General features: G+C 38.1%; 1 protein-coding gene across 4 annotated transcripts in view; it reads left to right on the plus strand.

Moving 5' to 3' along the window:
- The window catches only part of PACRG (parkin coregulated), a 465,845-nt gene that overhangs the window by 295,021 nt on the left and 157,142 nt on the right, over positions 1–13,682 (plus strand). For 3 of the 4 annotated variants that reach the window (XM_030556712.1, XM_030556714.1, XM_030556713.1), the window contains exon 5: positions 12,383–12,532. The exons of the other annotated variant lie outside the window; for it this stretch is intronic. In XM_030556712.1, the coding sequence (XP_030412572.1) occupies positions 12,383–12,532 (150 nt within the window). The remainder of the gene's footprint in view (positions 1–12,382; positions 12,533–13,682) is intronic. 4 annotated transcript variants of the gene reach the window in all.

Consider the following 13,682-nt stretch of genomic DNA (forward strand, 5'->3'; position numbering starts at 1 on the left):
TTTGAATAATAATGTACAAAAATGTAATGCATGTGGACTGTTACTTTAAGAAGCAGTAACTGCATCCAGGTATAGTCCACTTTAGATGTTATGTAAATGCCTGAGAAGCTAAGTCTTTGTGTTAGATATTTTATTGTACAACAGAATTCATATTGCTTTTTAAAAATGTAACTTAGATGGAAATACTGGTACAACACAATTTCATTTAGAAGAGTAACATTGCTGATTGAGGTAGAAGTGAACCAGTTCCATCTCAAACAGCCGTGGAATTTCAGTCTGAGAGGCTGTGTTACCATGCTCAAACTTTTCTGCTGTGACAGGCTAGATCAAGGATATCTTAAGCTTTGCTGAAACTCAATTTCACAAAGGAAAAATAGCTTTTAATAGGTTTTAGATATAGAGAAATATGTGAGAAAAGAGCTGAACAGTCCTCCATAATCTGACCTACAGAGTCATTTCTAATGTCCTCATGGATCTCTGAATTAATGTGATTGTTTCCTCTGACTCCTCCATTGTATTGATTTGTAAAATGTTAGTTCATTTCACGGGCAATAATATAGTTATTTTAAATTTAGTATTAAATCAGGGTCACTGTTGCATAAAGCATGTGAGGCTGTAGTTATTACTGTTAGCCACTACTAAAAATGGTTTTGCACTATAGTATTATTTTCCCTTGGATATCTTCACATTATTGAGTAGCTTAGTGATATTGTACACCTCCCTCTTTTACAGAAAGCTTAAACCATATTTATACAATGTGCTCAAATTCATAGATCTACCTTCCTTGACTGGACATTTTTACCCTCCAATAAACTATACCTTTAATAAATTGACATCTTTCTGTTTATTAACTATAGTCCTAAAGAAAAAAAAATTCTGACTCTATTAAAATCAGAGATTGAAAACTAATTCTGAACACGTCCTCTTTTTTGAAGACATGACTTGCATTCAAAGAGAGCAAAAGTCTTTGATTTTTGTTTGTTTCCTGATTCTGAAATATTGAAGCATTTACATCCAATAGCTGGAAAAAAAAAGTATGTTGGCAATTACCGGGCTTAAATTGGATTCTGCAGCTCTGAAAATGTTACTTCAGCATTTCTAGATATTGTAGGTTTTTTTTTTTCTTATTACCTCCTATCTTAAATTTACTTCCATCCTCTAACCACTACAAAATTATCTGACCTGTTCCATAGGAAAAGCTTCATCCAAAACTGTCATCTCACCCACATTTGGAGGGTGAAATCTGCAAATTAACTGTGTCATTCAATCAACCTTTAATACTTATGAGGGCTGAGGTTAGAAATAGAGTGGAAAGAGGACTTTGTGTGGTAGAAATAGAAGGGGGGAGAGATAATTGCAGGAAAATAGGGACAAAAAGGGGAGAGGAGGAGAGAAAGCATTGAAACATATGAATGGGGGAGGTGGGAGGAGGCTAAATCAGGAAAAAGAGATTAGCCTCGGGGAAAACATGGAAAAAAACTGGAAAAAAATTCAGTAAATTTGAGGGGAAAGCAAGAAATCAGATGGAAAAGGGAAGGAGAACAAAGAAAGCTTAATCATTTTTTAAACTTATGGAAAATTAGCTTTGTACAATATTCTGCTATCTGTATTAAACAATTTGTGTACATGAACATTTTCCCAGCTTTGAAAGAGGAGGGGTTGACACCCCTTCCTACATCTGGCCCTCTTTGGATGCTATAAAGCACACTTGTTTACTTTTTGAAAAGTTAACAGAAATGCTACTGGAATGATTATCCAGGTAATAAATAGGGAAGGATTAACAGCCTTATTGAAATCATTCAAGATATTGCTGTTGGGACGTGAGTACTGTCTTGGTGATAGAGACTGAGGATATATCTACATTGCAACTAAAAACCCATGGCTGGCCTATGCCAGCTAACTTTTTACTAACAGGGCTTGAGCTGAAAGCTGTTGGAACTTAGACTCCAGGATTCTGCAAGGTGGGAGGGTCCTAGAGCTGGGGCTGCAGCCAAAGTCTGAATGTCTACATTGCAGCTAAACAGTCCTGCAGCCTGAGTCCCATGAGCCTGAGTCAGCTGTCACAAGCCAGCCGTGAGTGTCTAATTGCAGTGTAGACACCCTGAGAATCAGAAATCATAGCCCTTGATCCATCAATGCAATTAGATATGTATATAACTGAAGTTAATGGGGACTACTCATATTCTCAAGTGTTTTGCTGGATCAGGGCTTGAATTTTGTTCCCAGCTTGGTCAATAATTCACTGTGTGACCTTAGCATTTCTGTGCCTCAGTTTACTCATATATAAAATTGGCATACTTCCTTAGTGTGAGTGTTTTGTGCTGAAAGGTGCTATGAGTGGGGGAGGAGATGCAAGCATGAGCAAATGTATTTTTCAGAGGTTATGTATCATTTGCTTTTTAAACTTTACTTTTTCATGAAGTTCCACTATTTAATGAAGTTAGATTGTAATATCTAAAATAGTAAGTCCTTGAGGTTTAAAATCAACAAAATTAAGTATGCCACAATAATAGAAGTTTCTTTGCTCCTTGGGCTCGTTACCCTGCAGAAGAACTGATCTACCTCATTTTGTCCCACTCTTATAGAGGAGAACTCTGCTTAAGCAAAGAATCTGCTAAAACAAATGCTGCTTCTATCACTATGCGGGAGATAAGGAATGCAAAACGAGACAGGTTTCAGTCTTTGGTCTTGAGAACTGTTGTATTAATTTAGATGGAATACATAGGCCCAAAGAGTCAAAAGTGTTAACGTGACCCAGTCCACTGTCCAACATTAAACAGTTTTAAACAAGGTTCAGCATTTGGTATACAGTGATTTTAGCCTGCTTAGTATGATGGCAAACACACCATTATAAGTCTTAACTTTTTTTATTAAAGATACAGAAAAGAAGGAAAAGCCATTGGAACACTTGTAATGTAAAGTACTAAATAAGGCTTTTATTTTTAACTATTCCCCTTGTTCACTTTTCCTTTAGCTGGAGAGAGCTTTTAGAAGGAGAAAACTCTTGTTTGACAGCAAAGGTAGAAAATGCAGCCTCTGTCTGTTGTGTTGACTTGCACTTGCAACCTCACTGCTGGAAAAACACAGGCTCAGCACATGGTCTTATTAGCCACTCCAAGACCTGGCAAACTTGTGCCAGCATTGGGCTGTTTAGGGAATTGCATTTAGCCACCTTTCTGGTCACAGTCTTACAGTAGGGTTACAAAAGATACAGTCGTGGCTGACTAAGCAAGACTTTATTAGATGGAAGGAAAAAGGAGAGATAGAAAAGAAAGTAAGAGGGAAAGAAAAGAACATACTGCAGGATAGTGGGAGGAGACAAAGTCTCACGTTCCAGGAGATGGTTGGGATTCAAATGGATCTAGTGGAAGTGGTGATATCTATCTTTCTCTCTTTGGTCTGGTCTGGTCTGGTCAGCACATCATTCAGGTTTGGGATGAAGACAGTCCAGTGTCGCAGGAGATGGGGAGGTTGACAGCTACGATAGAGAAGCCCTCTCCTTCCCCTTTGTTTGTCTTTTAGTTAGACAGTATTGTAGTAACCTTCATCCATGTTTTTCCCTGAAAATCTCTTTTTGTGAACTCCAAAAGGGGAGTGGTGGGAGGAATAGTCCATTCACTTTTTTTAATTTTAGTTATTTTATTCATCAGTTAGGCCTAAAATTTGACATACCAATTTTAGTTCGTTCATTTTTGGTTCTTAATTCCTTTTGATTACAAGGAATGATTTTTAACAGTTTTTGTGTTCTATTACTAGGCCTTTTTGTTAGGACTAATTTTTTTTTATCCCTTTGTACCTTTTCTCAATCAATATAGGTTATTGTGACATTTCATGAAATTTTACTTATTTTTTATAGTTGAGCTCACAATTAGGGTAAATTTGTAGGCCCAATTATTACAACAGGCAGGAAAACAAAATAGAAATTGTCAGTACAAGCTTTTTAATATGGATTCTCAGGTAAGTGCCTTTGAAAAGTGGCTTTAAACTGAGGAAAGTGAAGCTCAAAGCAATAAGAAGCAAATTATTAAAATACTTAAAAATATCAAAAATAACCAAATTTGTTATGTTTTGAGAGGAAAATAGAAAATTGGAGAATCCAATTCAATTCTTCAATGTCTAGGTTCTCAGTATTCTATCTGGAAAAAAGGGCTGTAATCTGATCAACTTCATTAAAAACATCTAGTCTGATATATTAAAACTAGATCTCCAAGAGGATCCACTCTGTAATGTGAGGGGGGTGGAGGGGTGGGGAATGTTAGCTGCATTCACTTGTGTATGAAGCCTATTAATACCAAAGAAAGTGACATTGTGAATTTTACAATATCTGACATCCGAAACTGACACAGGAGGTACAGGAGCCTCCAAAGTGCTAGACAACAACAAAATGTCAACATAGATGTCTCCCAGATCTTTATTGCCCAGATGTTGGAACTATTGCTCAAGGAAAAAGAAAAGAGTTGAAAAATGGAAAACAATTTCTAGCAGGGAATGAACAAACTGCATTGCTTTTATCTAGCCAAGCTGTGAGTTAACAAACAAAACAAAACAAAACCAACCCCCCAATATATATTTTGGAACAAATTTCAGCTTTACAACTCTTAGAACAAATAAATGAATACTAGATTAATGGAGAATTTGAAAATTCTGAACTTGCAGCCACTGGTAATAAAGTGTAATGACTGAAAATTTTCCCTGAAAATTTGCAGTGAATTGTTTTGTTATATATTGAACTCAGGGTTGTTGGTTTTGTTTGTTGGTTTTTACTAATTTTAATAAGTAACTACTGGAATATACCCCTTAAAAAGAAACAGTGTTGCAAACGTACTTTAAAAATCCAGATATATCTATTACTGTGCTTTAAAAGTAGAGGAGGAAAAATTGGGCTTATCCATTTTAAAGTCAAATATTTATCTTCTGTTTTATTTAATATTGCTTTATCATAGTTACTGTAAACTTCAGAAAAATTAATTGTGAGAGATTCATTAAAACACTTACAAAATTTTCTGAAGTAAAACTAACTTAACTAGATAAGTAGCACAATCCAAAGTGTTTTATAAAGGTTGGAAAACCTGTAACATTTACATAGTTTAAGTATGGATCCATAGACTGAGGTATTTCCATGGGAAAGATTATAGGGATTCTCTTAATCTTATGTTTTTATCACTGTAGTATCAGAGCAGCTCCTTCTGAAGAAAAGTGCAGCCAAAGAAGAAGTCAGTCAGTCAAATAGCACTACATCCATCTTCAATTATAGGACAATACAATTCATTGTAACCCACCCCACAAACACATGGGAAACAGTTAGTTCTTTCTTTCTTCTTAAAATTGCTGCTCAGCAGAATCCCACAATCAAATTAGTACAGTGCAGGAATGCTGAGCAGAAAGAAGCTACCTACCATTAGGGGAATGGAATCCTCTAAGTAGCAATTAGGAAATGGAAGGATGTCTTTTAACTATCAAGCAGTCAGAATAGACTGGTCATTGACTTATTTGCTTTGTTGAGAGCTGTAAGGGTCCCGCCTTGTTCAGCAGATTCCAAGTACGTGAGACAATAGCTCAGGTTGCTTTCTCAATAAGGGTACTTTTGATAGCTTACATTTTCTTCAGCTCCTTGAGGAGTATATAGTGAGTCTCGTCCAAACACTTTCACAGAGGCCTTGTTGCAGACATTTTAAGATTGACATCATGGCTCTATATAATGCTGCTAGCACTTCCACACATCCTTCAGTTCTGGCAAACCTCAGAAAGCATTAAGGTTCTCCAGAATATGTGGACACTGTGGAGGCACACTTATTTCAGATACTACAGCTGAATGCCTCCTCCTTTGGTTAGTGTGGAAGAATGCAGTGACAGTAATTCACAGAAAATAATTACTAGATTAAGAAATTAAACAGATTTACTTCATCTGTTCCTAACTGATATATTGGGGCAGATACTGACCCTAATTATATTTTTATATAGTGCTTGGCATAATGCAGCCCAGAGTTGGCCGAGGCGGTTATGCATACCATGCATAAATGTTTAGTAATAAAAGTTATACAGGCAACTTGATTTTACTTTTGATGCTTACAAGCATTTCCCTATTGCACATTGCGGTTTTCTAAAATTTAGAGGCCTCCAAGCTTGAGTGTGTGTATGCTATTCTATTCAAATTCTTATACCAGACCCATCACCATGGCAGTGGACATCATAAGCCAGTTCTTTCTTTTGGTGCATATGTGTTGCTACCATTGAAATTAATAGGAATTTCACAAGTGTAGCTCTTTTCTGTTAATGGAACTGTCTATTAGGGATGTATTCTACACTTTGTGCATGTATGGAAATAAAGTTAGCATATAAGGAAGGTATCTATGCAAATCGAAAGGATACGTATTCCCTTAGTTTTTTCATGAATCTGTTTTATAGACACCTGCAGTTAGATTCAATGTTAAATATTTTTTGCTACTTTGATTGCAATTCTGACCCTAGCTTATGATTCTAGGTGATGGCAACAGAAGTGAAAATTTAGTTCTTTGAAGGCCTCTATGCATTCCCACTAATGAGACTCAGGACCTCTAGCACTGAACTGTGGAATTGTATAGACAAGCCACATCCACTGAGGGGAAGGGGTTCAGTAGCACTCTTTCATTAGGATGATATAATTGGCTCAGTCTATACACAGGAGCATGCTGCCTGGTCCACCTCAATTCCTTCTCTACTGATAGCTAATGGAACTACCTCTCCTGTCTCTGAGGGTGGTTAGCCTGTTGTCTTCAAATGGTTTGTTAGTTAGCTAGCTAGAACTCTTGGCCTTTGATTATCTCTGAGATCATGTTGGGTCCTGAAACCTCTACAGGATTTAAAAGATGTGCAACGTGCTCAGCTATCTACCCTGCGACAGACTAATGGATTTGGTGCCTGGTGTGCTTGGGAGAATTGCACATTGTATCCCCTTGCACTGTTTGCCTAGCTTTTACTCCTCAGACATAAAAAAACAGGCAGCTCAGGCCAGGCTACATGCACATTGTCTTTGGTAAGCCTCCCGACCATCCTGATATTCCTGTGGAAACTTTGAGGTGCACTTCTGTGCAGAGGTCTTCCGTATAGAAGCTTAAGATGCACAAAGACCAGTGATACTCAGACTTCAGTGGTTCAGGAGCCAAATTAGTGATCAACATTACGAAGAAGAGCTACAGTAGTGTGAATGCACTGTTTTATTTGCGATAGTACTATATATTCATATTTAAACAGTATAACACAGGAAATATTTTTTGTGTGTATATATTTTATTTATACTACAAACACACATTCTCACAGCAAAGGGGATGGATCACTTGATGACTTCCTGTTCTGTTCATTTCCACTGAAGCACCAGGCATTGGCCACTGTCAGAAGACAAGATACGGGGCTAGATGGACCATTGGTCTGACCCAATATGACCATTCTTGTGTTCTTACATTCAAAATGACTGACCAGGTATTATTATTTTATCAATTACAATTAGTTACTAACATAGTAAAAGCATCCTGATTGGTTAATAACTTTGATTAAAAATTAAATCTCAGTGTTTTAATATGTGCTACAAAGAGCCTCAGCAGACACATTAAAGAGCCACTTCCAGCCCCCAAGCCTCAATTTGAGTATCACTGACCTTGACACTCCTGCTCAGCACCCCCCTTGATGTTGGGCCTAAGGCTAGGGTTGCCAACCCTCCAGGATTGTGATAGTCTCCAGAAGTTAAAGATTATTCTTTAATTAAATATTATGTCATGAGGAAACCTCTAGGAATACGTCCGATCAAAATTGGCAACCCTAAGGTCCACCTCCTCAAAAGCTAACACCTACAGCCGCTGAGCTTACCATTCAACACTGTCCAGTACTGCAAACTCCATCTAGACAGTCGACCCCAGTACCATGATACGTATCAGAAATACTGTCAGGAAGAACAATTCCTTTGAAGCCATTAGAATTGACACTGGTTGATGCCATAACTGAAAGGCATGCTTCCACATCTCTGGTGACTCTGCTACAGGGAAAAAGGAGAAGAGGTAGCATTCCAATTCACAAAGGGTGTCCTAGGAGAAGAATAAGAGAGAAGGCATTGTTCTCTTTCTATCACTGGCATGGTTTCTTCAAGGACTCCTTACAGATGCCAATGCCAGCTTTGGCCCACATGCCTCCATCTGAGACTCCAGTTTTGTAGACACATCACTGGTGTGTGTCCCTCCAGTGCCGTCAATTTCTCTTTTTTGTGGAAACCCATCAAAGCTATTGGCTTTGCTTCCACTGCTTGATCACACAATAGCATTTTCCACTTACTTCAATTCAAAACATTCTGGAGGAACATGGATTCCTCTCAGAACCAGCCATGCAAGTGCTCCTGATCCATTCAAAAGGAGCCCCATCACCTTCCTTCAAAAAAGACAGTCAGGACAGAAAGATATTAGGAAGGATCCTCATCAATTACTCATGTTGCCCTTCATTTAGGAGTCCATGAAGGCTCTTTTAGATTATTTTGATTGTTGGGTATTGGAGACCATAAACAATGGTTATATAATCCAGTTTCATACAGGCCTCCTCCATTCTTCTCTCACCCCCAAACCTCCTTTTGGGACCCCTCTTGTGAAAAACTCCTATTGGAAGACATAAGCTCCCTTCTTCCAAAGGGTGCTGTAGAGGACCAATAGCAAGGGAAAGGGTTTTACTCCAGATGTTTCCTAAAATCTAAGAAGGGGGACTGCCTAAGGCCCATCCTGGATCTCAGAAACTTCAATGGGTACATAAAGACTTCCAAGTTCAGGATGCTAACACTGGGGACATCATCCCATTTCTGTTCAAGGGGAATTGGTGTGAACCACTTAACTTGTAGGACATTTGCTTTCCATGTAGTAATAACTCACCCACATCAAGTACCTTTGATTTTGTGTGGTAGAAAATCACTTCCAATTTCATGTACTCCTATTTGGTCTGGCCACAGAACTGGATGTATTTGCAAAATGCCTTTCAGTAGTTGCAGCACATCACAGACACAAGGGCATATTCATATACCCTTACCAGGATAATTTTGCTACTAAAGGACAGCTTGCTAAACAGTCTTTCTTCTGGAGCTTAATATATTTGAAACCTTCTGCAGTCTCTAGAGCTCATCAGTTGGGAAAAGTTCTCATGTGAGCCTACACAGAGAATCACCTTTATCAGGTTGGTCCTGGACTCCACTCAGGTGAGGGCCTTCCTCCTGGAAGATAGATTTCTGAAAATAAGAGACTTTCTGCAAACTTGCAGGGATCAACCTGTGCAAACACACTTTTTCCTAAAGCTTATGGGTCTCATGACTTCATCAACTTACATGATAACCTTTCCTTGCCTAAGAATGAGGCCCCTTTAACTTTAGGTTGTATGTCATTACAGACTGATTGTACACAGCCTGAAAAGGAGTGTTTCATCAGGTACCCTTGTGCAAGTTCAGAGACAGTGTACTCCAGGGGCAACTGTTCAGTCTTCTATCACCACTATTACAATCACCACAAATGCCTCCAGCCTCAGTTGAGGTGCTGATTGCCAGGACCTCTGTGTACATGGACAGTGGAACACTTTGGAGTCCAAACTCCACATCAGTGTCCTGGAACTCAGAGTGGTGAGGTAGGTCCTAATGGCCTTCCACACAACATCAAATGGTACAGTACTTACAGACAATACCATGGCCAGGTATTAGATCAACAAGCGGGGAGGAACACACTCCTGTGTATGGTGGCTATGGTTTATCCACCATCATATTTACCATAAAGCAGTACACCAATCAAGGGAAGAGAATGTATAGGCAGAAGTACTCAGCAGGAGGTTGTATGATCTGCACTAATGGTCCCTGAGCCAATGACAGCCTCACTTTTACTCAGGTAGAGATAACTAAATATCTGATCTCTCAGTCCCTGTCCTCAAAGGAAATCCATGCAACATGTTCAAAAGATAAGCCTGGGACCTTAAATTCATAATTCCACTGGACATTAAAAACCATGGACTTAATAGAGGCATTGGTTCATTACAACAATTTGTAATATAACCTACTGCCTGTTAACCCTTAATTGCCCACTTCATTTTAAGTGGTCCCTTACTTTGTTTGTGAAACCCTTACGCTTCACAATGTGATCCACCTCACATTTTCCCCTGACCTGAGGAAGATCTCTGAAGCTCAAAAGTTTGTCCTTTTCTGCAACAACTAAAGAGTTAATGCCATTACAAGAGGGCATACCTGCAATTTTAGAATATCTATTCTACTTGAAATCACCGGGGTTAGCAGTAACTTCCCTCAAGGGTCATTTGGCAGCTAAATTGGTTTACCATAACTTGGTCAGGGATAATCCTATATTATCTCATCCCACAGTTTCATGTTTTCTGAAAGGACTAATGCCTTTCCCCATGAGAGAACTTCCTCCTACCTAGGACTTGAATCTAGTACTTACTACACTTATGTGTTCTCCCTATGAGCCATCGACCCAGGCACCCTTGGAACATCTGTCTATCACAACAGAGCTCTTAATCTCCTCTGCAAGGAGGTTTACTGAGCTCAGTGCCTGGATGGCCATTCCTACCTACGTGGTACTACACAGAAAAAAAATTGTCATGGGATCTCACCCTAGTTTTATGCCTAAAGTTATCTCAGATTTTTACCTGTCACAATCTATGTCCCTTCCCATTTTCTTCCTCAGATCTCATGCTCACCAGAGGAGTCTCGTGAAAGAGCTTTGCAAAGCAGCAACATGGAGTTCAGTCCGTTTTTTCATTAAGCACTAGTCATTGGACTTGGCATTGTGTACTGGTGCTCAATTTGATAGAGCAGTGCTGTAGTCCATTTTTTCCTAGAACTCCTTGCCCACCATACTCTGATGGGGGCACTGTTTGCTAATCTCCCATTAGTGGGAATGCACAGAGGCCTTAAAAGAAGAAATATAGGTTACTTACTGGTAAGTGGTAGTCTTCAAGAGTTGTTTCTGTGCATTCACACTACCAAACCACCTTCTCCTCTACCTAGGCATTCTTTGTGTTTCAGCACTCCTCAGGCTAGGGAGAAGGAACTGAAGTAGGCTGAGGTGTGCACTGTCTTCTATAGACAGTGTCGATGATGTCATCTTACCATGAGAGCACTACTGCATCCCGCAGTGGATTTGGCATTCATATATAGTTCCATAGCTCCGTGCCAGAGATGTTAAATGCCATTAGTGTGAATGCACAGAGGCAGCTCTAGAAAAACAACAAATACTAGTAAACTTTGATTTTTTAAAAAATATTTACAAATAATGTGTGATCTGCATTTCATGAACACTTGACAGTGTATAAAGACAATATATCAGTTATGATAGTTTTATCTAACTGACATCTGTGTCATGAAAGGTGGTGTCGTCAATTATTTTTTCAAGCTTATTTCAGAAATATTTTGTTTAAAAATATTGGTCTTATTTCTTGTAAGGAGAAAAAAGCTATCATTTTATATTGGCTTTGCACAGGTGTAAACATTTACATAACATGCAGACCACCAGAGGAGAATCAGACCCATTCACTTCATAGTATTATATGTGGCAGTTGCTCCCAAAATGTGGAATTTTGGGAATAAGCAGTATAACAGGAGGAATTTTTCAAAAACAATAAATATTTTTCAAATATAAGTCATTTTGAAATAAAAAAGGGAAAGCAAACTAATTTCTTTTCTGTTATTAAAGGAAGGAACTGAGACAAAAGGTATTTATGAAATGTCATAAAACTGAAAGCTAAGAGAAAATTCAGCTGCAACTACTAAAAAATCTCAAGTAGGCAACATAGAATCTTTCTTTTTTCGTATCAGAATGTGTGTCTTTTAAAATAAGCCTACAGGATTTTTTTTCCCTTCCTACAGACATTTGCCTCATTGTACTAGATTGCAGAATAGCAGGAATTGTTAATTGAAATGAATAAAATGATAGCTAAACAAATGGGTGCAAACTCACAAACAGGCTAATTGTTGCACTAGAATGTGTCTGTTGTCAACCTTCACAGGTTGTCTTGCAGTTCCATTGGCCCCAGTGATACTTACTGAGGATTTCTTTTTATAATTTATTTATTTTATTATTTATTTGGACCAGACTAGTAACACAGGCAGCATGAGAGAATAATGAGCTGCATTCTTGGGGTTAGTGAGGAGTCAGCACAAGTTGTGGGAACAAATAACAATCAGACAAGGCAGTGTTTTATAATGTCGAGGCCACAATCCATCATCTCTGGGATCTTTCAGAGCTGGACTAATAAAGGCCCACTTACAATCCACAACAGAGTATAGTTTAATTAAATTTGTCCATTAGAGGACTTCTCTCCCTCCCTTTTACATTCTAAAAATTAATTCTTCTGCTTTCTGCCTGTCTTTCTTTCTACATCACAGATGCATTGAACCTTCGTAACCGACAGGTCATCTGCATCACGCTCAAAGTCCTCCAGCACCTGGTAGTGTCAGCTGACATGGTGGGGGAAGCCTTGGTGCCCTATTATCGCCAAATCCTCCCCATCCTCAACATCTTTAAGAATATGAATGGTGAGTTATCCTACTAGTCACTGTGTCTTTCAACCCTAAGGCAAAATGGGGCTTGAGGCAGGGTTAATTAACAATATAGTTAGGATTTATTACTGCATATAAACCTAGATCCATTTGGAGCTCTAAATAATGTAACCCCCACTGCTGTTCCTGAGGGATGCAGTAAAATTAACAATTTCATTTATTACTCCTTGCATGTACAGCTTATTTAACACAGTACAAAAGCACTGAAGCAGTTCTGTAATCTTTCAATAATTAAACTGTAAAGTTTTTTGTAATAGTCTTTTGACTACATTAATAGATTGCAAAGGTTTTTTCTTTTCTTTTCAACATGGTAATTTTAAGTTCACTATTTTAATTCTGTTCTGAGTTCTCCTCACCAGTAAAGTTCATTCTTACCCATTATTGCTTTTTGGTTTAGGAGAGAATAAAAAGAAAATTATTAACCAGTTTAGTCAGTTTGACAGACAAGAGAAATTATCTCTAGCAAACCTGTGAAGTTTGGAATTATTGTTGCACAGTTAACAGGTTTTACTATGGAAGAAATTTAGAACCACTTCATGCTCCATACTCTTGAGTAAGTTGTTTTATTTGTAGTGCAAAATTCCATGGCCAGTTTTGTCTTAAAAAAAAAAATAAAGTACTGCATGGAGTATTATTACACCATTCTCACAAACCTTAACCAAACTGCTATCTCCAAAATGTCTTGTTCCTGTAGTAAACCTATCTGTTCAATCACTTATTAAGTTATTGACGTCTAAGTTTTATGCTATTCACCTGCAATACTGTAGGTTAAAAGAAGTTAATCACTAACAACCATGCTAATAAAGGTTATAATGTAGACAGGGTGTCTATGAAACTCATGCTATTTCAGTGTTTAGCCACTGGGCTACCTCCTTCATATATTACCAAATATTGCCTTGTATTTGGGTTTTGGTTTTGTTCTTTCTTAACTTTTTATTAAGACAAAGTTATAATAAAATGTTAACATACTAAATCGTACATTATTTATTTGGGATCAACATAATATTCAAAGCATCTGGCTAATGATTCTGGTTTGCTGGCTGAGGAGCCTTGGTTCTCTGGGTATGCTAAAAAAATAATGACCAGGTTTCTTAATATCTTTCTTCTTTTTGGCACTTCTCTTGTG

This window comes from Gopherus evgoodei, chromosome 3 (genome assembly GCF_007399415.2).
Source record: "Gopherus evgoodei ecotype Sinaloan lineage chromosome 3, rGopEvg1_v1.p, whole genome shotgun sequence".
NCBI classification, from domain to species: Eukaryota; Metazoa; Chordata; order Testudines; family Testudinidae; genus Gopherus; species Gopherus evgoodei.